At 42.3% G+C, this 26,594-nt stretch overlaps 1 protein-coding gene across 5 annotated transcripts in view; it reads right to left on the bottom strand.

Annotated features, from left to right (window-relative positions):
* Positions 1-26,594, bottom strand: part of UST (uronyl 2-sulfotransferase) — a 219,137-nt gene that overhangs the window by 21,194 nt on the left and 171,349 nt on the right. The window contains exon 10 of one of the 5 annotated variants that reach the window (XM_051811235.1): positions 6,724-7,886. The exons of the other annotated variants lie outside the window; for them this stretch is intronic. Within the exon in view, the coding sequence (XP_051667195.1) occupies positions 7,682-7,886 (205 nt within the window). The 3' untranslated portion in view covers positions 6,724-7,681. Of the gene's footprint in view, positions 1-6,723; positions 7,887-26,594 lie in introns of those variants that run through there. 5 annotated transcript variants of the gene reach the window in all.

The raw sequence follows: 26,594 nt of genomic DNA, 5'->3' as shown, positions 1-26,594 counted from the left end.
GGAGAAATTCCCATGCAGCACAGCCTGACAAACAGCTCAGTCATGTGCAACCTGCATTGTCCTGCTGCAATGAGAGGAAGAGCTGGTGGAAGGTGCACTACTCTGCAAATATCTTAGGGACAAATAATACTGTAATGACAACACAATCAAGTCTGAATGATCTGGGAGCTTTAATGAGTTGTAACAGAGCTCTCCAGTTGGGATGATGTGGTGACAGAGGTTGCATGGTCCTTACAGTTCAGAGCATTCCCCAGTGCTTCAGACTGTGCCAGGCAAACAACACAAGTTTTAAACTCTCTGGAAAGTGCTTTCCATGTCAAAGTCACTGGCCAGGGTTTCCCGCTCTGTTATTTGAATGCAGAAAGGGATGGCAGCTCCTACTGATTGCAGGAATAACTCTTGGCCTTACGAGGAAGTGTTTTTCTCAGAGCTGTCAGGAAATCCTAGCAAAGGCATCGGCACCCTGGAAAGCTTGGAGGCAAAGGACATGCTGCTTCAGACAGACTGACAGACAGTGCCAGCCACTCACAGTGCAGGAGGTGCTGAGCATCAGGACACCAGTAAGAGGACAGGAGGCCTCTCACCAGCCCAGAGTCCTGGAATGGATGTACTCTGTGTGCAGTGGATGCAGCTGGTTTGATTGATCTCACTCTAACTATAATCTACAGGAGCTTTTTCTCAGAGGGGAGGAAGTTCTCCTACTTGAAGTTCTGTTCTAGCTCTAGCACTGGAGGAGTCACATCTACCCATGCTGTACCTAAATAATTCCCTGTATCAACTACTGTGTCCCAGAAAAAAGGAATGAAGTTTTGGTTTTATAAATGCATAGGTTTTTACTACTCTTTGTGGATTTTTGTCAGTTTATCTCGGGGGGAGGGGAAGACCTGACTTTTCATTTGTATTTGAGACTGCAAAGATTGGACTCAATTTCAGCAGAAGCTTGCAGGCTCATGCAACACTGATAATAAATAATTAGGCACACTGGAAAGTGTAAACAACTGCAGTTTTTCTTTCAGGTTATAGAGAGGTATCTGTCAGGCAGGTAGGAGCTTTTTCAAAAGTAGAGCATTTTGTCTACAGGTAGGATGCTCTAAAACCAGTGGCAACTACATATTCCTTATATCCTTTGCAAAAGTCTACAATATCATCTGTTAAAAAGCATCTGGAAAATCCACCTTAAAAAAACCACACCAATGAAATGGCCTGCCAAGCTGCAGCTTCCCAATCCTTCCATTATAAAGAAATTTGCTTATGGTGCAATTTATGCAGGCTCCATATTCCAGCAAAAATACATCAAGTGGTATCAGGTTACCAGAATCAGTCCTAAAGCAACTGTTTCCTAGAAGGGGAGGATAAAAATATGAAGTAGCAGCTTGCTTCACATTCAGTAAGTCATCGTGACACAGAGCTCTAAGGGAAGCAACAGGAACATGAGAAATCAGGGTGGGTTGTTGTTTTTTTCTTCTTATGAAAACCTAATATGGTAACTAAAAGCAGAGAAAACATGCACTTTCCAAAACTGAACCAGAATCAATTTTCCAGCAGGGACAATATTTCCAGCCAGCAGTCTATCTTCTACATCAGAACAATGACAATAGTAATACCTCTCCCTCTTATTTGAGAATTTTATTGGAAAAAAAATTTATTATATCTAAAACACCCTTGTTTGAGGGCTTTGATGGCCAAAAATGTTTTGACCCTCTGTTCGGGTCAAAGAGCCTTCCTGAAAGAAGATCTAATACTACAACCTCCCACTCACTACGGGTAAGCTTGTGTTCTGTCTTCCAGCAGAAACTCACTATTTCAAAGACATGATTTGAAATAAAAGTAAAGAAAAGGTTTTCAACTTTTGCTGAACTGCTTAGGTTTTACTGTAAGGGAAGCAAATATTAGCAGAAGCCAATGCAGCTGCTATAGAGGGTTGAATTTGTTTTTCTGGTTATTTTTTTTTTTTAAGAAGCTACACAGATGCATGAAACAAAACTAAACCAGATGTTCAATCAGTGAGAGTTAAAATAGTTTCCCTAGAATCCACAATCATACATTCATCTGCTGAAAACACCAATTTTTTTACAGGGAATTTTTCCTTACTTTCCCACTTATCTGAAGCAGAAACATCAAGCTCAGACAGAAACTTGAGCCCAGACAGTTCCTTATTTCAGAGATTACCTTGACTACTAGAAGAACAGTTTTACACAAAGTGGAAGTGACCTACTTAATTACTGTGACTCATTTCCCTCTTTCTTTGGGCTGGTAGTTAGCCACCATGTCCCCATTCCCCTCACCCCAGAGGAAGGGATCTTGTTTGCTGAATGTGTGTGTGTTGCTTTAAATATGAAGCATTTCAAAATGCCTCTCCTTTGGAGAGGAGGGTGAGCCTGAAATACCTGGATCTACATAAAACTTCAGCTTCACAGGAGTCTTATTTTGGCAAGCAGTAACTCTGCAGTTACACAGCTGGGTATTATATTGTCTTACAGGGTAAATCTAGACAGGCACTTGCTTGTTAAGAACATTTTAAAACATTAGATCTGCAGAAGCTACTGGCTTGTCTACTTTCTCAGCTGATGTGATCACCTGCTCCCATTACTTGATATTCTTGAGCAGTAGGTGATCCTGAAGAGGTGACACCCATGTGAGGCATTTCACTTACATACTGGCAACAGCAGTTGAACTTTTAGAGCTGTTGCTGCATCATGAGCTATGATTATATGCGAGTAAGAGTGTGACACTGAGTATCTGATCTTTTAAGTTTCTTTCTCAGAAAACATGAACAAAGCTGCATCTTTCTTGTGCTATTCAAGCTTGTCTGCGACTTTTATTCCTGTACCATGAGATCCTAAACATGCCATTTAGTTTCAGAGTACTTCACAGTAATCCTCTCATGAATAGTCACTATGCATGCAGAGGAAGAGATTAAAAACCAGATAGTTGATTCATGTCAATCTAAGGACTGGCATGCTGCAAACTCATTAAGGAATAGCTCTCTGAGCTTCCTACACACATACTTGCTGTGTGTGACTCTGCCTTTTTTGAGATTCCCAGCCTGCCTCTGTCACTTGCAGCTGAGTACTCTGTTCTTCACTCACACCCAGACCTTCCACCTGCCTGTATAAACTGCCAGGAACCCACCATGTCTCTTGCCTGACCAAATCTCTGTCTTGCCACCACAACCACTGGTGGAGCAGTATCTGTTCTGGTGAGCTGTACAGTCACAGATCTGTGCTTTTTTCAGACCCGGAGATGGGCCTGGGTTCCCCTTTGCACAGCTGTCTGTGGCACGGAGTGGAATGCCCAAAATATCTGCGCCATTTTCTAACAGTCCTTTCAAAAGCAAAAGAAAAAAAAGATATTTGTATACTTTTCTCTCTTGCCCATTTGGAGCCATTGCTTTAAATAGGTACTGATAGACTCTTTAGTACTTTCCAGATTAAAAATAGGTAAAAGCCAAGACTGGGGGGCTAGAACAGACTTCCAATAATCAGTGGCATTACATGGCATTAAACTGAATGAACTAAGTCTTTGAAAAACACTTGTGTGTCTCTTGCAGTTTTTCACTAAAGAGTGCCCATGAGCAAAGTTACATTTTTATGTTAACATACATTTACCAGATAATTTCTACATGCAACTTACTTTTCTAGAAGAGTCTATGTACGATATAGATTGAAATTTCTTACGGTATTTATAATATTGCTACAAAACGTCATATCATATGGTAAGATCACCTCTCTGTTTCAGTTTGTCTTTCTGCCAGTGCTTGATGCTTCTTTATCTCTTGTCTCCAGAAGCCCTTTCTGAAGAACTTCATTATTCTGTCCTGCTCTGATAAGCACAACCATCTCCTTGATGGGTCAGTTCTTCCAATCATGCCATATGCAATTTATAATGTATTAAACATTAAAGTTAATAAAAAGAAAACAATGAAGAAACCAACCCTAAAAACTTCGCCAGAGACTTTTCTTTACATGGTGCTCTTTCACCACCTGTTCAGTGCCAAACTGGTCTTAAAACAAACTTTCTTTGATGGTTTATATCCTCTACACCCCTCCCAGATGATTCCCCTCTTATCAGCTTCTTTCATTCTTCAGGTGAGTTTTTTCGGCTAATGTATAATATAGAAATCCAATTAAATAGCAATCAAAATACTTAATCATTGACTAAAGTGTGTAGGAGGCTATGCTGAGGGTGTGAGAACTCAGAGACTGGCAAAGCGCTCAGAAAAACAGGTACACAACCAAGCCTCAGTGGTGGGGCGAATGATATTGTCTATAGTTTCAAGAATCTTCTCAGAGGAGGTTCTATTGCAATACAGAAAGTTCCTGAGCTGCTACACTGAGAGGAAGCCTGAAAAAAAGGACCCTTTCTGCCAGGACGTAGTGGGCAAGAAAGAATTCAGTTTCCAAATGCCTAATTACTCTTCTGTCTCACTTTTAGTTTTATCTGTTTTTAAAGCTATGGGATCTAATTTCTGTTAAAATAAAACTTGGATTTGAGTTTAAGAGCTCTTTTGCAGTCTTCAGAATGCCCAGTTTAAGCAAAAGGTTTAGCTAGATCTGCCCCAACATTCTAGCCAACTTGGAGTCCCCTCACACCATCTTAGGTTATGAGGAACACACCTGTGTTCAATAGAGTAGCAAGAAATTAGCGTTTCTAAATGCCACCCTTTGTCAAAATGCCTTGCAACATTGTGACAGACACCTATGTCCTGCCTTCAAAGATCTGCATGCTGTTTTTACCTGGGGAAGAAACATGCTTCCTCTAGTGAAACAGAACACAGAATCCGCCTTAAAATTTTCAGAATAACCAAGATACAGTGCTGTACAAAGCACACATAACTTTTTTGTCTGCATTTACTTACATGACTCTTACTGATCTTTGCTGTCACGTGAGATTTATATCTTGATTGTATTACAATCAAGAAGGGGATTGTAATACAATCCCCTTGTATTGTAATTACTTGTAATTACAATCAAGTGGGGAATCAGAATAAGCAGTATAGGAAAAAGGTCATTGGAAGAATGAACAGATGAATCAAAAGGCTTATTCAGACAGTTAAAGATGATGGGACTGGTCTTGTAATACCATTCTTGCACAGAAAGGCAGAGTGATCATTTCTGTTGCCTAATACACTACACAATTACTCAGTTTGCAAACCCAGAATCATCTGTACTGGGCTCCTCATCATCGTATTTGACTATCAGACAGATTTTTCTTTTTTACTTGGCAGCAGCATATCCAGTTCAAAGAATGGCTGGGAGTTTTCCATTTGTTATCTGAAAAGAATATGCCTTTTTAATGCGTACCTATTAAGGCACGGCATAAACATAAAACCAATTTTAGTTGGAAGGGACTTTGGACCACTGCATCTCTGCTGTGCAAAGCAGGGGTAACTTTCAGAGTGCTTAAAGCTTCATCCAGCTAAGTTTGGAAAACCTCAAAGTATGCATTTCATTTCAGTCAGGAGGTACCAGTTCCCAAGCCAGTCCCCTGCCAGGACTACTAATTTCTGAGTATTCCTCCTCCAAGGAGACTCTTCTTGAAGATCAAAAAATGTGAAGCTCCTTTAAAGTGCTCTATGGCAGCATCCCATGGTATACTGAAGAAGATGAAATCTGCTCTCCTAAAGACCAATATTATCACCCCGTCTTTCTTTTCTTAGGGGCTTAATTTTATCATCTCATGGTCACAGTAACATCAAATTGTAATGTAAAGGCAGGTTGCCAGGTAAAGAGCAGAACAGTCAGAATATCAGCTTATTTCATAGCAAAGAGTTTCAAGACAATCCTTTATAATGCAAATATGAAACTCATAAAAATGTTACTGTGATGCAAGGCCAAAATGAGATGCCAGTGAGAGTGACTAGTGTATATCTTCCTATCAGTTGTCAGTCCAGTTTTACCTTGCCAGTTTTAACAAGCAATGAAATAGTTAGCAACACTAAACTGTATCTTGCTGCATGATTTAAATAATAACATGCCATTAAGATGAATGGCAAAAGTTCAGATCTTTCAAGATTTTGATCTGCCTGCTTGTGGACACCTTTGTATTGCTTATCTTTGGCTTATGCTTTCAAAACCATCCTTACAGCCATTTGAGAGCAGCAGGATGTTTGTGGAACATTAAAGCCAGGGGATAGAGCACAAAGTAGCATGCTCTGCTGGACAGACTCATCTTGTGCTGCCTGTGAGCCAGCTCAAACTACCCACACAGTATGTGTCCACATGATTTATTGATTTATCCAATTCTCTTGGGTCATATACTCCCTTGCTCCTCCCTTCATCTTCTGTATTTTTTCATAATTGCTTTAAGAGTCCTTTGTACAGATGGAACAGCAGAAAAGTGGCACTTAGAATGGACATGGCATTATCTCACTTTTAAAAATAAACACGTGCATGTGCTTCTCTCTGTATGCACATTCAAGTTTAGTTTATCTTGTTTTTCTGCCTTCCCATTCCTGCCTTGTTGACATCCATGAAGAAGTTGCCATTAACAATAGCTTGGAAACTAGTCAGCATGAATTTATGAATAGAATTTCATTGCTGTGTTATTTTGTCAGTTGTCAGTACTTCACTTTACATGCCATCCATAACATCTCCAAACCAGAAACTGATTGACTGAATGTGTTTTGCCTTTAGCTAATAATAACTATTCTGTTTTAGAGACATAAACCGCTGCTGCTAAAGTGTGGTCCTAACAAGGAGTTCGAGTTTGAGGAAATCAAGGTCTTGATTTGATTATGGCAGGGAGTTACAGCCAAAGCGGTTTTAATTTTTCTTCAGTGTGCCAAACAAGTCTGCTGTATTTGGGCAACCAGGCAAAGAAACCTCTAGAATTTCAAGTTAGTTTCAATGCATATGCCACATGTAAAACAGAATGCAAACATCATGATACAGTAAATAAAAGTAAGAGAAATTTGCAATAGCATGAACATCCTAAAAAATATTGACAGATCAGCCTTTCATGCTTCCTCTCAGAATGAAAGAAAAGCAGTCTGTCAAGAAGCAGCTTGTAGCTCCTTTTCTGTCCCCCTGGGCTGTGGCTGAGATCTTAAAAGTTATTCAGCCACCTGACTCTGATTTGAACAGCTCTGAGGATCTGGGCCTTGGTATCTTCTGTCAGGGTCATGCAGATCTCTTTAGAATTCCTTTTATTAAGGGCTCCCCTTTTCCTTTTCTTTTTTTTCTTCTTCTTAATTTACCATTTGAGTTAATTACTATTTTATTTATCACAACAGCATTTAGGTTAGTCAGTGCAAAGCTCTACTGAATATACAAATATAGGCTCTCCCCATTCCCTTATCCGGCCTGTGACTGACAGCGCTGCTGCTGCACCCTCCCAAGCACCGCAGTAATCATGGATAGATTGAAAGCTCCAACTTTTATGTGGTGTCATAAAAGCTGCCCCCACAACCCACCTCTGTCAATGAAATAATCAGGACCTGCTTTGCTCCCAGCAGCTCACAAAGTACTTCATCTATATCATCAAATCTCATCCACTGCATCATTCACAGTATAAGCTTTCAAATCTATTATTGTACTATGGTCCTTTTACTATTGTTACTGCTTTTAAAACCATTTTTTCTGCAGCCAAAGGCCTCTAAGCTCCCATAATATACAGATTGGTGCTCGCACACTAAACCCTGCTTGCTAACAGAGATCTTGGAAAACTATCTGTTTATACATTAGGCCAATGAAAAAACAGTGAAAAGAGGAAAGGAGAGAGGCACATTCAAACTACACTTACTAGTCTGTCTTCCAGAGTTCAAAAATTCCCTCCATTCTAAATTAATGAGGAGCAGTTCCCCACACACTTGTGCAGTGTAATGGGTGTTCAAAAGCTCTTTCTTATCACTACCCAGGGTAAAATCCTGATCTTGCACTGCAGTTCTGAAAACAGAAGGTAAAGTGTTTTAATATGTTTTAAAATACACTTAATACACCATTGCAGTTGTTGTTGGATGAATTTAAAATATGAGGGAGGTTAAATAACTCCACTTCCTGAGCACTTGAATCTCACTTAATAGTTCAAGAGTGTAGAGGAACAAGAGCTTATGCAAAGCCCTTCCATCTAACAACTCTTTCCCCAGGTACTCTCAGGTACTCTTGAACCTGGTGGTCAGTTCCAATCATGTTTGAGAGAGCAGCAGCCTCTTAAAACTAATTTCACAGCAATCCATGCTGGAAGAGGAAAGGGAGAAAGAGAAATGCCCAAATCAGTGCAGTTCCATTTCCCAAGGAAGAGGCAAGAAGAAGCCAGCCATTACCTACAGCTTTGGTGGGCATGCAGCTCTAGCCTTGTCCTTATACACACGACCTCCTGCTCACCTATCAGGCAAAAATGGTAAATAATGAAACTATGAGGAAATATTTGAGTTGAGGAGCAGGATAAAGTGAAGTTACCACTACGAGGGAAAATGCTAAGGGATGAAGCAGACGCTTAAGAGAACCAGAGAAGGAATCATTCTGGGGACATGGGAAGAATCTGGGAATATTGTCATGGGGAAGTCTTAAGAGGACAGGAAGAAGATAGTGTTATTTTGGTGAAGACCACAAGAGACAGAAGTTGCAGATATGTGGGAAACCAGAGCCCCATATTTCTGTGCCTCACAGGTCAGTGTGGAGTATACTAACATGCATAATTTCCATGAGGTCCAAAACTGAGTAGAAAGTATTGATTTGTTGACCCATGGTATTCCATTGTATTAGAAATGGCACTGATTTCAAAGCTACATCTAAATGTATGACTACACTGATACAGGGTCTTGGCCTTGATACTATTTTTAACCAGACCAAATGGCCTGAGCTGCAGTTCTCCACTCCCTCCCACTGCATTGTCCAACCTAAACTATCCACATGGTCTACTAGCTACTGTGTGACAAGGGGGAATTTTGTTCAGGCCCTTTTTTAATGCTCCTGCAAACCTAAATTCAGGTCCCACTATCATGGCACCACATGGGCCACCTGCTCTGTAAAGCAAGGTGACCCAGAAGGCAGTGGGAACCCAGGGCCAACAGGACCCAGCCTTCCCAACCAGGGCCAATCCACAGCATTCAAATGAGGTGAGAAGCACAAACCTGGACACAATGGCCAGAACCAGTCAAGAGCCCAGATCATGAAGCAATACCTGGTGATGAAACAGGTCTGAGGCCAGGCTGGAAATTCAGTCTGTAGGTAAAGGTTAAGACTAGGTCTAGTGATGGCCAGGAAGGTCCACAACAACCAGGCTGAACTAAGCCAGGATGTCAATCTGCAGGTAGAGATCTGAATTGACAAGGCCCAGACATGGCCACAGACATGGACACAGCTCAGCTAGGGTTCAGCTGAAATGGGGCTTCTTGGCCCTGTGGGTGTGGCTGTAACTTGAAGTCCCATCTGAGGCTGATTGAGGGTCAGTGATTAGTGCACTCAGGGGCCTGATATATTCAAACTTGATGAAGAAGATGGGGCTGGCCCAAAATGGTGGTATGAGGCATTTGAATATATTCAGCAATTACAAATAGGCTGTGACAATATCCGAGAAACAACAAATACACACTTTATTCTGGCCCAGAGGCTGGTGGGGCTAGGCTGAAAACACGCACTGAGGATGGCTTGCTGCAGGGGTGGGAGTTGCATTCTCTTGCTCATGCTGTTGTCTTTGCATTTCCCCTGTAAAAAATATACTGGGAAAAGCTGGCCTAGTGTCTTGTTAGCTTTAAGACTTCCTTAGACCCATCTGAATCTTAATTGAGAAAAAATTAAAAAAAAAGAAGCCTGCTTCCAAGGGCCAATATGCTGAAAACACACAACACACACATGTGCCCACTTTTTATGGAACTTAGATCTACAAATGTAGATCCTATGTGAGTCAAAGAAGACAAGTGTCTCTTCTTGGGACTGCTTTTCTACTGCAATTAATTTTGATGTCTACTGAAAGGATGAGTTTATGTTAGTACTGTGAGAGTGATTATGCCAGCCAGTTGATGATATGAAAGCAACTTTGTTAAAGCTTTTGCTAGGCCACTGAGCATTCCCAATGTGAGTGCCAGAAATGTGAGAAAATTCATGCTGAGCTGAATTGCTGACGCTGTTATTAAAACTGCCATGCCTTCTTGTCAGCCAAACCTGGTGCTCAGCAGTGTTCACCATCTGCCCTCTGTGCGCTACTCACAAATGTTGAAATCAATATAAATTTTGGGATGTGTGGGCAATGCTGGAAGATAAAAATATTCTTTCTTTGCCAGATATATGTTAATTGGTTGTTTCATTTTGCACATATGGGACAATAAAATGTATTTGTTTTGTTACCAATAAAGGAATATTTTCTTAACTCTCCTTAGTCACAAGGTATCTACAAAAGGAGAAGGCTCTGGTGTTTCCTCTTGGGTTTATGGTTTGCATTACAATTCATACACAAATGCTTTTTGGCATCTAAATCCTGAGCTAGAAGTATTTTTAAAATTATGTCCTGAAATAGGAACTTCACAACACTGTGTCGGCATCTGGCAGATATCTCAAGAGTGTCATGAACTATTACTTCTTGAGGAACTTGGCAGGCTCTCGATGAGCCTTGTGTACCTTACAAATGTGTAGGAGTCCACTAACTGCTTAATTATTGAGCATTTGTGTAGCTAGTCTCTGTAATGGGCACATGTCCACCCACCAACCTCAAAAACACATGGTGGTATGTACAGATTTCACAGTATATATCTGAGTCCCTGAGCAATGAACGCTGCTCAAACATGAGTGTTAGCAGCCCACTATTTTATAAGAGCAAGCATTTCCTCAGGATGAACTTTGAATTACTAATCAGTCTCACTGCTCGAAGAATTTGGCATGTGTGTTTCCATCCCCATATGTTTTACAAAGTGCTGATACGAATGCTAAGGCTGAAAGCACTTTATAAAGTGTTTGGGATCTCACATACAATAGTGTTTCCTGGTAGGAAAGCACAGGAAGCATTACTGGGGCCCTAGGTGAGACAGTGGTGAAGTCAATGGTCCCCTAGTGGTGACTGCTGTTCTTGTTCCAGGATGGAAAAGACAACCACTCCTAGTGAAAAGTAGTACCCTGTTGAGACTTTGCCCCAACCTAATTGACATTGTAGCCATGTTTTGTGACTGCTCAAGAGCAGGAGCAGCTGTGTTTGTAGACCAAAGTTTACCTGGAAAGGAGATTTCATATATATCTGCTTAGTGAGGCCTTTGCAGAGGTCTTTTGGATGGAGTCTTGTAAGTGATGTCCTTCAGAACATCTCTGGTCTGCTAACATGCTCTTTCTGGATGAACATTTGCTGCTTTAAGAAGACACATTTATACCATACCCTTCCCTATGGTTCATGACAAGACAAGACTTTTGCTATTTTTGAGGGTTTTCATGGAAAAAGTTGCATAAGTCTACACAAAAACGTTAATATTTTTTCATGGTTTACTTATAATTCTGGCACAGAAATCACATAGCTCCATCATAAAAAACAATGGCTTTGGCACTGTCTGAGGCAAGGAACTAAGGTCTGGAAACTCAGGCGAGAAGCAGCACGAGAGATCCAGGAAGAGGAATCAAGGCAGATCACCACTTTCAGCCTGGGCGTCAGAGTGAAGTGTAAGACAGCTTTTCCCAGATGCCTCAGTGACACTTGTTTCCTTTGTCTCCTGTTTTTAAACAGAGCAGAAAAATCCCCCAAATTGGGAAGACTACAGAGAGAAGTGCAAAGATCAAAGTATACACCATGGTAAGTCAGTCCCACTTCCCGCTCAGAGCAGGAGAGCAGTACAAAATTAAAGTATCAGAGAGGTAGAGCCCGAGGTGAGAGGCAAGTACTCCTGTGTCATATATACTTATTTAAGACACCAGCTCTCCTGAAGCTGAGTGCCTTGTCTGACCCATCCTCTCCAAGAGGCACCAGTATCTGTCCTGGAGCTGTCCAATTTTTACGGTAGTTGAAATGAACCAGAATGCTCCTGGTGTCTATCTCTGGGCCTGAGCTTCCGCAACCAGGCAGGAGGACTTGTCCCCCACAAGCCCTTGGTGCCGGCATTTATTGCTTCTTGCCACACAATTTGAACAGTTGTAGAATGTGTCGCGAGACAAAACTTTTAACTCTGGCCTTTATTTAATCTGTCACTGGGTGAAGGCTTTATTCTACATCTTTCTTTAGCAGATAAAAATGTGTTCGGCCTACACTAATTTTTTGTTCTGTACCAATGGATGGCATTGATTGGTTTCAGGTTTTTTTCACAATAAAAGTTAAAATAAACAAACCAGGGTCCCAAGTAGTGGTCAGGGATTTTGCCAGATCATGGGAAGTAGTGGGCCCCGAGAGGCTCTGAAAACCACCCAAAGAAATACACTGCAGAAGATATGCATCAAGTAGGGACAATAATCTGTTCCAGAAGCTAGAAAATATTTTTTTAGGAGACATGGCAATTGCGGCTTGAGATGGAGAAAAGAGAAAGAGAGCAATGGATAGAGAGAAACTACCCTCTTTCCAGGAAAAACGGAAAAGTCTGAGAAAAGACAAGCCCCTGCTACTACAGGGTATTTAACCACAAGGAGAAATTCCCTTTGCATTTCCAGAGATGCAGAGACAGTTCTTCACCCACCCGTGGAGTTCTGACAGGCAAAAGCTGGAGGAAGTCTTTGTTTACAAGAAAAATGACAAAGAAGGTTGGTAGATAAGAATTTAAGAATGTAAAATAACCTGTACCAGACTCTTAGACCCACAAAATGAAGGCTAGAGAAGTCAATAACTTATCTGGTCTGAGTTTCCTGAAGCTAAGTTTCAGTCCTTGGCATGGGCCATTAGGTTTTGAACTGTCTTTCTCATAAGGAGCTCAATGACTTAACTAACAGAAGCTTGTGATTTAGAAATGCCTGGAGCTTTGATGTGATGATAGCTTGACATGAAGATCTGACCACTTTCTTTGGCAATTTGTTCTAATGCTTACTCTCATTGTTAAACACTTCTGATTATTTTCTCATTTGAATTTGCTAGGCTTCCACTTTCAGCTCTTGGCTTTTGTTGCACATTTTCTGCTAGATTAAGAGCTCTTTCATCCATGATGTTTTCTGTCAGGAGGGAAACACCCTATGTAATCAAGAAATTTCTCATTTTTTCTAAGTCTTGATTCAACTCAACAGACTGAGTTCTCCAAGCCTTTGCTATGGCCTTTTTTTCTAGATCTTGAGCAACTTTTTGGCTGTTTTCCACACCCATGCTAATATTTCAACAACCCTCTAAAACTCTGGGCATTGAAACAGTCTTCCTAATACTATACACAGAGATAAAAACACATCCCTGCTTAAACTGGATTGGGGTAATAAAGTCTTCCGTTTCTGTGATTTTTCAATTGCTGACCCGGATTGCAGTCACTAATGAGGTCCCACTCTCTTAGGTGCTTTGATATTGCCTCTTGATCACATGCTCAAAGTTATGCCAACCACTTGACTTGGTTTCAGAAGTTAAATCATCAAGGACATTTGTGGAATTTTCACCTCTTTTTACAGCAGAGATCAGTCATGTATCTCTCACCTGAACAGTTCCTTGCCAATGTGGCAAGACCAATTCTACCTTGGTCTTAACTGTGACCTACAGCTGATGATTGAGATGCTGTAGTCCAGCTACAATCTAACTGCTTGTTGGTACAGTCTGGTTATATATCAGCAGCATTGAATAACGTATTGCATATAGATAGATGGCTGTCTGAAGGGAACCAGCTAATGAGTTCTTTGGAGTGATTTCAAGCACTATATTAATCCCTTTGGAAGAAACCACATGGACACTCTGTATCATTAGTTTCATACAAGAATGCTATCTTGTAAATCAGTGTGGACTTCTAATGACTATGTTCCAATCTAATTTCATTAACAATTCATTTTTCTGCTGCCTGGTATCCCTCGTCAGGCAGACCAAGCTGCAGTGCTGTCAATTGTGCTGGTGACCTACTGTGATGTTGGCTGAACACTCTGCATTGTTCTAGTGTCCTTCTGGTGCTTCAGGATTCACTAAAAATGAGTATTTCTAGGCCAGAATCTTCTCCATCATCTCTGTAGGTTTCTTGACTGGAAGTTTGTAGGTCTGTTGATTTTCGAAATATTCATTCTGAGTCTGTGTGTTTTAAAGTAGTCTTGCTTTATGAGGGGCAAGAAGGCATTCATGCTCATTAGCTTTCTGGCTTCCAAATACAGATGAGAACAGAACAAGTCTATCTTTTCTACATGACCATTGATTGTTTCATAATTTTTATCTATCAAATGTCCATTTGCTTCTTGTAGTATTCCTTGCATCCTTGCAAAGTAGTCATATTGTTATTTATGACACAAATAAGGCTGCCCCATTCTTCTCTCTCTTCATTTGCTTTTTGTATTTTCCATGTTACCAAACCTCCAAACTTTTCTCTTTCTCTTACTAATGCATAGTTGATTTCACTTGAATATTGCTGATGACTGGAGACAATTTTCTGAGAGATACTAAAATACTCATTCAGGCTTTTCCGAGATATGCTCTGAATTTCATCAAATTTTGAAAACTTAAATGATGGCGAGTGTTGCAACTGGGTGGATCACTTTAGACCAGCTTTCAGTCCTAGTTTACTTTCTTCCAACTCAAGCTTGCTTTCTCTCTTCATTTTTACCAAATTACCAAATCAGTTTTATATGAATGTAGAATACATTTGTCTCCGAGTTAATAATCATTAGTCTTCTGACTATATTTTTTCTCCCAATTCCTCTCACTTCCAGGAAATGTTTTGTTAGGAAAATATTTCTATGACTTGTCAGCAGTGTCTTCATTAACCCCTACTGACTGTCATGCTGCTACAGGCAGGCTACTATCAAGTTTCGGTCCAGTGACTAATTATCTAGTATAAAGAAACTGAAGGATTCACCTCTATGGACACAATACCCTTTTGTCAGAAATCCTTTTCAGAGAAGGATTATCTTGCAAAGGAATCTTACCTCTCCAGATTTTTTTTTTAAATAAAGCAGTTGATCATATCTGCTCCTCCTTAGCTCTCCTGAAGTCTTGATCTGTGGCCTTGTGCTGGAAACAAGCACGAAATAGGAGGAGGAGTAGAGGCAGACAGACAAAGACTGACTGAGAGGTAGACATATCAGTGAACTTCATGGACATTCTTCTCAACTTTAATCTATTCATACTTGTATTTACCCCAAGCCCTGTTTATTTGACATTCCGTGTTATTAAAAAACCCAAAGTATTGTTCAGACTATTTTCAGTGTTGACAGTATTTTCTCCAGTGTACAAGTCTCTGACACTGGTGCAATTACACATCATGAGGGATATAGTATTCTAACTCCCCTGGTTGCTCTACATACAGGGTTACAACAGGTATGAGGCTCTGGAACTAGAAGGCCAGACAACTGATGAGGTGGGCAAAGGTCCTTCTGGGGTAGTGGGGCCTCCTAAAACAACATCATCTATATCCTGTATCAAGACCTTCTCTGCTATGAGGAAAAGAAGGGTGGTTGTAGCAGACTCGCTTCTAAGGGGAATGGAGGGCCCAATATGCAGACCAGACCCAACTCACAGGGAAGTCTGCTGCCTCCCAGGGGCTTGGGTAAGGGACATTACTGGAAAACTCTCCAGACTAATTGGGCCCTTTGATTGCTATTGGTTGTTCAAACTGGCAGTGATGAGATAACAAAAGAAGTCCAAGGGCAACCAAAAGAGACTTTAGGGCCCTGGGATGCTTGGTAGAGGGCTCTTGAACACAGGTAGTGATTTCCTTGATTCTTCTGGTAACAAGGAATAATATTAACAGGAATAGGCATATTCATCAGGTCAATGAGTGGCTCTGAGGTTGGTGTAGTCTGAGAAATTTTGGGGTTGTTGACCATGGGATGATCTACTCAACACCTGGTCTACTGACACCTATCTCAGAGGGGAAAAGGAGTGCAGGAGCTAGTGGGGCTTGTTGATGGAGCTTTAAACTAGCTCAGAAAGGGGAAAGGGACAAAACCAGGCTCACCAGTGATGAGCAGTGGGAAGGTGTGCCAAAACTTGAGAAAATTCTAATGGGATCCCTCAGTCTGCCTCATGAGGTGTTGGCTACCTGAAATGTTTCTACACTAATGCACACAGCACGAGGAACAAACATGAGGAACTCAAAGCTTTGGCCCAGTCTCAGAGATTTGACATTATTGGCATAAGGGAAACCTGATGGGATGAGTCCTGTGACTGGAGTGCCCCACTGGATGGTTACAGGCTCTTCAGGAGGGATAGGCGGGGCAGAAAGAGGCAGAGGGTGGCACTGTGTGTAATAGAAGGGTTAGAATGTATGGAGCTCACAGCTGGCAATGGCACAGTTGAGAGGCTCTGGGTGAGAACCAAGGGCAGACAAATAATGCAGATGTCATTGCGAGAGTCTGCTCTAGACCTCCCAGCCAGGAAGATGACACCAACAAATTATTCTTTGAGGAACTAAGGGACACTTCCAAGTCAACTGCCATTGTCCTTATGGGGGACTTCAACTTGCCAGAAGTCAACTGGGAGCATCACACAGCTGGTACAACCCAGGACAGAAGATTCCTAAAAAACCTGGATGACAACTTTATGGAACAGGTCCTAAGGGAGATGACTCTGAAAGATGCCCTCCTTTATCTGCTACTTGTCAACAGAGTGGATCTTGTCAAAGAAGTGGAGATTGGTGGCTGTCCTGGCCACAGCGACCACAAAGTGATCAAATATAAAATCTGTGTTGACAGGAGGAAAAGTGCCAGAAAAACCTCAGCTCTGGACATGAGGAGAGTAGACTTCAGGCTGCTCAGAGAATTAGTAAGCGAGGTCCTCTGGGAAAATGTTTTTGCAGGTGTTGGGGTCCATCAGTGCTAGTCACTTTTCAAACATCACCTCCTAAGGGTACAGGAACAGGCAATTCCCAAATGTCAGAAGTCAAGCAGGCAAGGTAGAAGATCCTTGGTTGAGCAGGGATCTCCTCTTGGAAATAAGGCAAAAAAGGAGAGTGTATGCCCAGTGGAAGCAAGGTCAAGTGACATGGAAGAATTCAGAGATGCTGCTTGCTGCTGTAGGGAGAAAATTTGTGTGGCCAAAGCTCAAATGGAGTTGAAGCTGGACAGAAATGCGGGGGACAATAAAGAGAGTGTTTTCAAATGTATTAATGGCAATAGGCAGTACAGAAATATCATCGGCCCTTTACAGGATGAGGATGGTCACTTCACAAACAGGGACACAGACAAGGTAGAGGTGTTTAACACTTTCTTTGCCTCTGTTTTCAACACAGATGATGGACCAAGGGAGTTTCAGTGCCCTGAAATGGAGGACCATGACTATGAGAATAATCAACTCCCAATCAACCCTGAAATTGTGTGGGATCTGCTGTTCCAGCTGTATCCCTACAAATCTATGGGTCTTGATGGGTTTCATCCCAGAATCCTCAGAGATCTGGCTGATGTCTTCACAACACCTATCTCAATGATTTTGAAATGGTCTTGAGAATCTGGAGAGGTCCCAGCTGACCGGAAGCTGGTAAATGTTGTCCTGATTTTCAAGAAGGGCAAGAAGGAGGACCTCAGAAACTACAGGCCTGTCAGTCTCAGTTCAGTGCTTGGTAAAGTTATGGAGAAGATTATTCTGGGAAGTATTGAAAAACACCTGAAATACAACACAGTCATTGGTCACAGCCAGCACAGCTTCATGAGAGGAAAGTCCTGCTTATCAAACCTGATTTCCTTCTATGACAAGGTAACCCACCTAGTTGATCAAGGGAAGCCAATTGATGTCGTTGTTTTGGATTTCAGTAAAGCTTTTGACACTGCCTCTCACAGGAGCCTTCTGGACAAAATGTCCAGCACACAGCTGGATAAACACATCATGTGGTGGATGAGCAATTGGCTCACAGCTCAAGCACAGAGGGTAATAGTGAATGGGGTAACATCAGACTGGTGACCTGTCACTAGTGGGGTTCCACAGGGCTCCATCTTGTGCCCTGTGCTCTTCAACATCTTCATAAATGACTTGGACGCGGGACTGGAAGGGAATTTGCAGATGACACAAAACTGGAAGGAGCTGTTGACTCCCTTAAAGCAGGGAGGCCCTGCAGAGAGACCTTGAGAAATTAGAAGGCTGGGCAATCACCAACCACATGAAGTTCAACAAGGAAAAGTGCTGGATTCTACACCTGGGATGGGGCAATCCTGGATGTACGTACAGACTGGAGAACGAGACACTGGAAAGAAGTGTGGGGGTCTGTCAGCTGGGGGTCCTGGTTGACAGCAAGTTGAATGAGTCAGCAGTGCCCTGGCAGCCAGGAGGGCCAACCATGTCCTGGGGGGCATCAGACAAAGCATCATCAGCTGGTCAAGGGAGGGGATTGTCCCACTCTGCTCTGCACTGGTGTGGCCTCACCTTGAATATTGTGTGCAGTTTTGGTCACCACAGTATAAGAAAGATAATTAGCTATTAGAGAGTGTCCGAAGGAGGGCAATGAAGATGGTGAAGGGCCTTGAGGGGAAGCCAGATGAGAAGCGGCTGAGGTCACTTGGTCTGTTTAGCCTGGAGAAGAGGAGACTGAGGGGAGACCTCATTGCAGTCTACAACTTCCTCATGAGGGAAAGAGGAGGGTCAGGTATTGATCTCTTTTCTGTGGTGACCACTGACAGGACCTGAGGGAATGGCCTGAAGCTGTGTCAGGGGAGGTTTAGGTTGGATATGAGAAAAAGATTCTTCACCTAGAGGGTGGTTGGGCACTGGAACAGGCTCCCCAGGCAGGTGGTCACAGCACCAAGCCTGAAAGAGTTCAAGAAGTGTTTGAACAATACTCTCAGGCACATGGTGTGACTCTTGGGGATGGTCCTGTGCAGGGCCAGGCATTGGACTTGATGATTCTTGAGGGTTCCTTCCAACTCGGCTATTCTGTGATTCTGTTTTTGGTTTTGTGTTTCCTGTAATGAAGTATTCTTGTCAGAATGGAGAGAGTTTAGGAAAAAGTTACTGTTTACTTGTGTCTGAGTTTTAAATTCCCATTCTGGAAAGCAGAAGAAATAGAAAATATAATGTAGTTCATCCAATTTTTTTGTGTAGATAGAACTGTTCTGTGACGCCTCTGGCTAAACAGTTTTTTAGCTGCTCTTGAAATTGAACATAAAATTGTCTCCTGTACCTGGAAAATCAATATTTTTTTCTACCATGGTGATGATAGTTAGGGAGTTGTTAAATTCGAAAATAGGAACGTAACTGGATAAACAAACCTGCAGGATCCCAACCCATAGAGAATTGGTATTCAGGTATCCAGCCAACTCAAATTGCAAATGTTTGTGTAAGAAAAGGACTTGTATATCTTGTTCTGTGCCAGGCCCCTCGGTAATTATGTTCCAATACAAAACTCTTCATTCACCAATACCATGCACATGCACAGATCTTGCAAAACTCTTGAGCAGTCCTGAGCTCAGTAACAAGCACAAGGTTGAGTCGTCTGATGCAGGTTTAGCTGGAGCCAGAGGAGGAAGAAATGGGTAGGCAGAAGGAAAGGGAAGGGAGACAGGACAAAAAGTATGATTCAGGTACAAGGTAACTGAGAGTAAAGAGCCTGTAGCAAAGCCAAAGCAACAAATAACCTTAGATCTCAGCACAAGGCCATCTCCAAAGGAAGGGACTGAATCCCACACAACTGCTGATTAATGGTTCATGGTGAAAAGGCCACAGAAGAACACTCAAACACTCACACTCAGACAACTGTCTGGTTAACAGAACTCCCCAAAGACAAATCAAAGCCAGGAATCCCAATGCCAATCGCAGATGTACATTTGCATTCTTTCATTCTTCCTTCAACCTTCTTCCTAAATTCTGAAGGCAGCAGTTTAGATGGTCAGGCACTCACACCAGAGAGTGCCATCTGAGATTGTTGTTTTATTGCTGAAAAACTGAATGGTATTTTGAAGCAAAGATTCAGCTAGCCAAAACTGAAGCCACTGAGGAGACTCATCAGAGCCAATGAAACCCTGTCACAACCCCCTTATGCCAAGTCTTTCACACTTCCAAAGTAATCACAGAGCTGTATCCGTAAACACACATAGAGTGTCTGCAGGGCCTTGGAGCAGGAATAAGGAAGGAAGGGAAAGTCACTGTGGGATCAACAGTGTTTGCTGTCTGGCAGATATGGTCTAAAACAAGCCTAGAATTAAGAAATTTATTTATTGTGCCTTTGTTTTCTTAAGAAGTATTTGCCAAAGAAGATGCCACATTATCAGGAAATGACTTTTTGATGTGATACCATATTTTCTGCTGAGTTATTCTGGACAAGTGACTGGACTGAATGCCTTGTTCCATGAAAACAACTGAGATCAAGCCTTCTGACACAAGGGAACTATTTTCCATAGACACAGGCTGTTTTTTAAAAGTATCTAAGAAGGCACAGTAAGCATAAGTGACACTAGAAAGACTGGTGCCATGAATGTTTCTAACATATTTTGTTAAGCTTTTCTTGACATAAATCTCTTCATTGCATACCAACGCAAAGCCAATGTGAGAACAGCCACTCTCTCTTCGTTTCACATGAAGCTGCTCTCTGAGCTAGACTCCAGGCACAGGGTGATCCCAGCAAGACCACAGTGAGAAGATCTCTCCATGCTGTATTGTGGGCAGAATTTGGCTCATTCAGTAAGGGGGTAAGAAAGATGGGCAGGCACACAGTCACACCTTTGCTTGGTGTTTTAATTTGGCTGGTCTCTCAGACAAGTGTAAACAGTTGAGAAAAGAAACAAGCTGATGAGCATATGGATATATCTAGGCTGCACATAAAGGGAGGCAGCCTAACAGCTTTCAGTTTTAGACTTGTTTACTTCCACCTTGTGTGGGTGAGCTGGAGAGCGCCAGCTGTGCCTGTAGAGACAGTCCCACACTGGGCACATGGATGGGACCCACACTGTGCTCTTTGTGGAGTGACTGTCTCATGGGCACCACATCAGCTTTTTCCCATGTGTGCTGTGGCTGAATCCCAAAGAGCCCACCAGTGCCCTTGTTCACTGGCCAAATCCAGCCATTCCTATGGGTTCACCTGCAAGCTAGCATCCACAGGGAAGAAAAGACTCTCGCACTGTAAAGGAGTGAAAAAGATGTTTGTCTGCACTTTAAGGATAAAATATTGACTCTTGTTGGCAAAGTATGGGTAAAAAGACTATGTTGATTAAAGCAAGGCTCACTGCTTTGCAAAACATGAACTGAGTTTCTCTTGCTAACAACTCTCATAGGATCCGTTTGGGGCACACCTATCACATTTTCAGTAAGTTGTTAAAGATGTCCCTATCCAGCATAGAGGTCGGTTCTGACACACTTTCATTCTCACAGCTCAGTTATCATGTGGAAAAAACCCCCTAAAAATCTCTTTTCAAGATTAGTGCATTCATGCATCAGGGGAGGAACAAGGGGAAAGCTTTAAGGAGAGAGATTTAACTGATGTATGCTAACAGTGAGAATGACCGTGGTTGTATATCTTCCGTGTCTTTCACATCTTGTTTGCAGTGAAAGAAGAGCTATTTGAGTGCTTTCTTGTGTTTCACAATAACTTCAAGTAGAAAGAGATAGATTTGACCTACTTCATCAGGAGTCAGCTATTTCTGAAAACATTGTTTGGCTAGTTTGCTCAGTGGCTTATTTGGCTTGCCATAAAAAACCTGATCATTTACACATAAACTTGGTAAATGTCAATTGCTTCCATTCTGGTCTGGGAGGTTTTATTGCACTCTTGAGAAGAGTGGCAGTTGTGTGAATAAGGCCTTTTAAGTCCCACTGGCAGTACAGAAGGGGCTAAATTTGCTGTTACAAAGAGCAGCAATTTTCATGATTCTTAGAAGATTTGTCACTCAGTCTGGCAGGCATGTCCAAGAAGCCCTATTTCCAGATTCTGAGATAAGAGCTTTGAGGTGACAGCATTTGCCTCTGGTATGGAGCCTCAGTCAGGGGTGTGTGACATAAGTTGGGCAGGTTAAACAGGACCCATGTAGCCACAGATTCCAGAGGAGAGGAGGTGCAGGCATGGAGCATGTACAAAAGGGTACACCACCCACACTGGGAGGGACACACACCTCCATTTGCTCAGCAGAGAGATCAGCTGTGTATGACTGTGGACTGATATCAGTCTGTCTCCCTTGTTAGTTGAGTTTTTCTGAGCTAAACGTGGTGCTGGCAGGCAAACAGAGTCCCTGGAGCAACAGAAGGAAAAGCTTCACTGAGCATTAGAAGTTGGCTTTCAACCATTGTGCATGGTGACATTTTTTCCTGATACTAATTTAACAACTCAGCACACATAAAGCAAATGAGCAGATTAAATATGGTAAATTTCCTAGATTGACTAGAAATGAAATGCAAGCAGTGGTGTCTCTGGAGTAGGAAGCAGCCCTCTGTTGTAGCAGCTCCTGCAACTTGGTTAGCATTTGGAGGGCTCCAGTCCGATCCCTGCTCTGTCACACCAGGGTTTACTGGCATGTCTGAGATGTCCTAACCTTCATAGCACTGAAGAGCTCACAGGCCAGATCCCAGCCCCAGGACTGCTTCTAACTTTCAGTAGTTTCTTGTTATTGATAGAATTAAAGGGAATAGGAGCCAGAGCAGCAATACAAACCATTGTTACTCTGAGAATGAGGAAAATGTTCCCACAACAATGGCAGAAAAATATTTTGGATGCCGGCATCAACTATAAGCACAGAAGTTTTCCAAGGGCACAAATTTGTTAGTCCTCTAGGATAAGTATGCCACAATAAAATATGGCAATAAGAAATAACTGACTGAATTGCTTGAGATGGAACAAGGAGAAGGGGGAAGGCAAGAGAGGTAATGTTAATAAATCATTGTCCTGTCCAGTGGGCTTCCATTATTCATAGACAAGGGCAATTACGAAGGCATACCACTGTCCAGCTTCCAAAGTTTAACATTCCTGTTTGATATCTGATCTAGCAAACAGTGTTAGGAGGTATCCAAGCAGCATGCACAGCACTTTAAATGATTAAGGGAGCAAAGTGCTTGGACACGTTGGCATTCTAGGCCATAGCTGTCCAGCAATTAAAGACATATATGCACACATATGCGTCTCCTTAGATTTTTGTTGATATGACCCAAACTTGTTTTCACTGAGAAGGGAAAACCACATTCCAGGCTCAGTGTTACTGGTGTGAAGTCCGAGGCTGCTGCAACCCTGAAACAAGTGAGTTTATGCTGCCAAAATCAGAAGCTGCCTCCACTTCTTTCATTTCTAAAGCAATGGTGGTGTTCCCACTGGACTCCAGCTCTCCATGTCTAAAGAAAGGTCACTGAAGTGTTGGCAAGATCGATTGGGCAGTTCAGAAACAGTCACCTCCTCACCCTCCACAAATAACAGGCTGGTTGGCTCCAAACCCAGACTCTAATCCCACAGGACGGATTCCAACTAGAGATACTTCGTGCCCAACTCAATGAGTGTAATGCCTACCCTTGAAAATAAACCACAAGGCTACAAGCTTGCTTCAGCACAAAATTGCAAACACTTCAGTTTCTGCATTGGCATGCCTCCCCTCCTGTTTCCCATGATCGTGAGAGGGCTGACCACGAATTAAGAACACAATAAGATTTCATGTGATTGCATGTTTGCCCATCATAACCTTGTAGCCACCTTCCTCAATGGTTCCAGTAACCTCTGATAAACTGGAGAACACTGTGCCAAGGGTCGTAGCATTAACACTTACCTGGGAAGCTTCTCACTGACCTTGGGTATGAGGTTGGCACCCTACTTTGACTCTGAAGTCCAGATACAAAACAGGAATAACAAGATTGATCTATCTCACTCGAGGCTGCATTTCTCTGTGAGTGCATATGAATACAAGGTTAAGGTCTGCAAATGAAATGCAAAATACAGCAGCAACACTAGAGCTAACATCTTCTAGTGTTGTACACAGGGAAGTGAGAAAGGAGTTAGATGGACTAATTGAGATAGATTTTTATAACTATCTACTGGACACAATCCAACCTGTGTGTAGAGTCCAGTATGAACTTGGAGCTGAAACACTACTTTGGCTTGCCTGACCTTTAGACTTGCACCTTTATTTAGGGTTTGAACCTCCCCTGAGCACAGTCAAGGTTTAATCTCTTGAAAGAAGAGGGAGGTGGCACTTGGAGTAGCTCTAGCAGTGACTGGGTAAGGATAAAAGCCAAGTAAGCTTGGTGGGGAGAGGTACTTACTGTGTATAATTTCTTCTTGCTTTTGAATGTTTCAATTTTCCATGTCACTTCTGGGTCACTTATCAAACCTCTTGTGGGTTCAAAATCAATTTACAGAGCAGAGAGAGAGCTTACAGGAACCAGCATCTCTATATTGTAGGTCAAATGCTCTGTTGTTTTTACTCTGTTTGGTCAACAGCATGGTCCTCCCCTTGCTGTTGTGTTGTGCCAGGGAACCCAGAGTGGAATTACGCAGATGGATAGACAGGGTTTCAACCTGATAATGAACTAGTTAAAGTTGAGGAATGCCTTTCATCCTACCTCACATCAGTTTGGGTTGTTAAATTCATAGGCTAAAAGTTCTCATTTGTTCTCTGACCATTTAATCCAGCTGCAATATCTTTCCTGTGGCTTTTGGAGGGGACCCACAGAAAAGCCTTTTTGCTGTGGAAAGATCCACTGATCTACCTGACCTATGTTGATTTCTCTTAGCACATCTGTTGTGGATATTCTCAATATTTTAGTATAAGAAAGCATGGGACTGACTTTGGTCCTGCTGACACAAATGTTGGTGATTTGTAACTCCAGGGACTGCATGGAGCTGCAAGGATGAGTGCCAGGCTCTGATAAGGATGAGTCTTCACCTGTGACACTGTCCTGTGACAGTGTCAGATGGAATTTTTGACTGGGCTATCATGGGGAAGTGCTGACATGCAGCACCTGAATGGAAAGGTTTCATGATCCTAGAGACAAATCTATGGGTGCAGTGTCTCATATCCAAACAGGACATGCAGTCCAACCCAAAGCAACCTCAAAATATGGACTGTCCAGGTCAAACCTGGGCACATGTGCATGCATCCACACACTGATAATAAAATAGAATTAGTTCTCATATAAAACACCAAACTGAAAACATAACCGTTCATTATGCCTAGGCTCAGAATGTTAAAAACTCCCTGAAAGACTTGACTGTGGCTAGCCAATTGTTCAATATCAGTTATCCCGTCATGTTGTATAGCGGTACCACTGGTGCCACTGCGAGGTGCACAGTACAATCAATAGATGAAGACCTCTTCTATGCTACTGTAAATTGTAGATGTTCTGTGCTTGGGAACTCACTTGCTGGGCACACTGCTGAGCCCTGTCCACTGAACCCCCTATCAGAACTACCCATATTTTAACAGAAGGCAAACCGTTCAAGCTTGAGTCATCCTCTCTCTTTCATGACCCAGGAAAATGTGCTGATTTATATCACATTTTCTCCAGTTAAAAAACTTATTCTGCATCTGAGCACTTCTGTTTTAACCACAGCCAACCACCGAGTCCCAAAGTATTGGAATATGGATATTTGGAATGCCTAAATGAAATGCACCTAGGAGGAACGCAGGTATGGGAACTTTATTCCAGGCTGCAGATCATTAAATGATTTTACTCAGCCCACACTGGCAATTTGGTTTTCATCACTCAGCATCTTTGCCTCAGAAGAACAAATGCAAAAATTGAATTTTGGCAATGCGCACCAGTGCCCCACTCCAGAAGATGTTTATTAGCTGTCTTACCAGCAAAAGAGCAGAAAGAGGCTTTTCAGAGAGGTTGCATCCTGTCCTCTTGAGCAATCTTTGAGTCACTATCTCAGGATCTGACATTTCAAATACTGTAATAAATGAAACTATTCATTAAGAAACTAGCATTCCATGGTCACCTTCTGATATCTCTGACAGTGTTCTCAGAGTGGGCAGGCCTAGTGAGTTTCTGTTTTGCATATGGGAACCTTTTTCTTTTTACACAGCTGTAATAGATCCATTGTGACAGTGAATATCTGTCAGGACTGCCAGTATTTTCTTGAAGATACAGGCTCAATATTTTCTTCATAGCAGTGAAGAATTCCCTGATAAAGATTTGGAAAGTCTTCTCTCTGTAACATCCTGGAGGCAATCCACCTTTATTTTGGATGGGCTTCCCACAGTCTGGTGAAGTGCCACCACCTGACCAGTTTCCCATGCACGGGTGAAAGCTCCACTGCCAGGCATCACCATCTCTGGCTGGGCACATGTCAAATTGCTCTTGATGTCTTTTGTTATCAGCTTTGGGGGGAAAATGTGACAAGGTAGGGAAGATCAACGGGAGTTGATATTCTGGCTCCTAGATCACCTGGAGTGCGCAGCTTGGTGCACAAAAGGACTTTGTGCTTTCTTTTTAACAAGGCAGAAAGCAGCACTTTTCTGAAGGGAGGATTATGGGATCACTTCAGTGAGGCCAGAATTTTACCCTTCTGCATCTGGAAGCACCCTGTAAAGTATCTGCAAGTGGAGAAGTGCTCAGGTGAGAGGCAGTGTTGCTCTATTACTGCTCCTGTGCCGGGGGTAGCAGCAGGCTGAAGACATAGAGGAGAGCAATGGGAGCTGCCAGCATGGTGCATAATTTTCAGCTAAGGAGGTCTCTTCCTCAGGTCCTAC

The sequence above is a fragment of the Manacus candei genome, unplaced genomic scaffold (assembly GCF_025592945.1).
Source record: "Manacus candei isolate 608988 ecotype Guabito, Panama unplaced genomic scaffold, ASM2559294v1 h1tg000081l, whole genome shotgun sequence".
NCBI classification, from domain to species: Eukaryota; Metazoa; Chordata; class Aves; order Passeriformes; family Pipridae; genus Manacus; species Manacus candei.
Note: the sequence above shows the minus strand (reverse complement) of the source record. Positions and strands in the feature narration are given on the sequence as shown.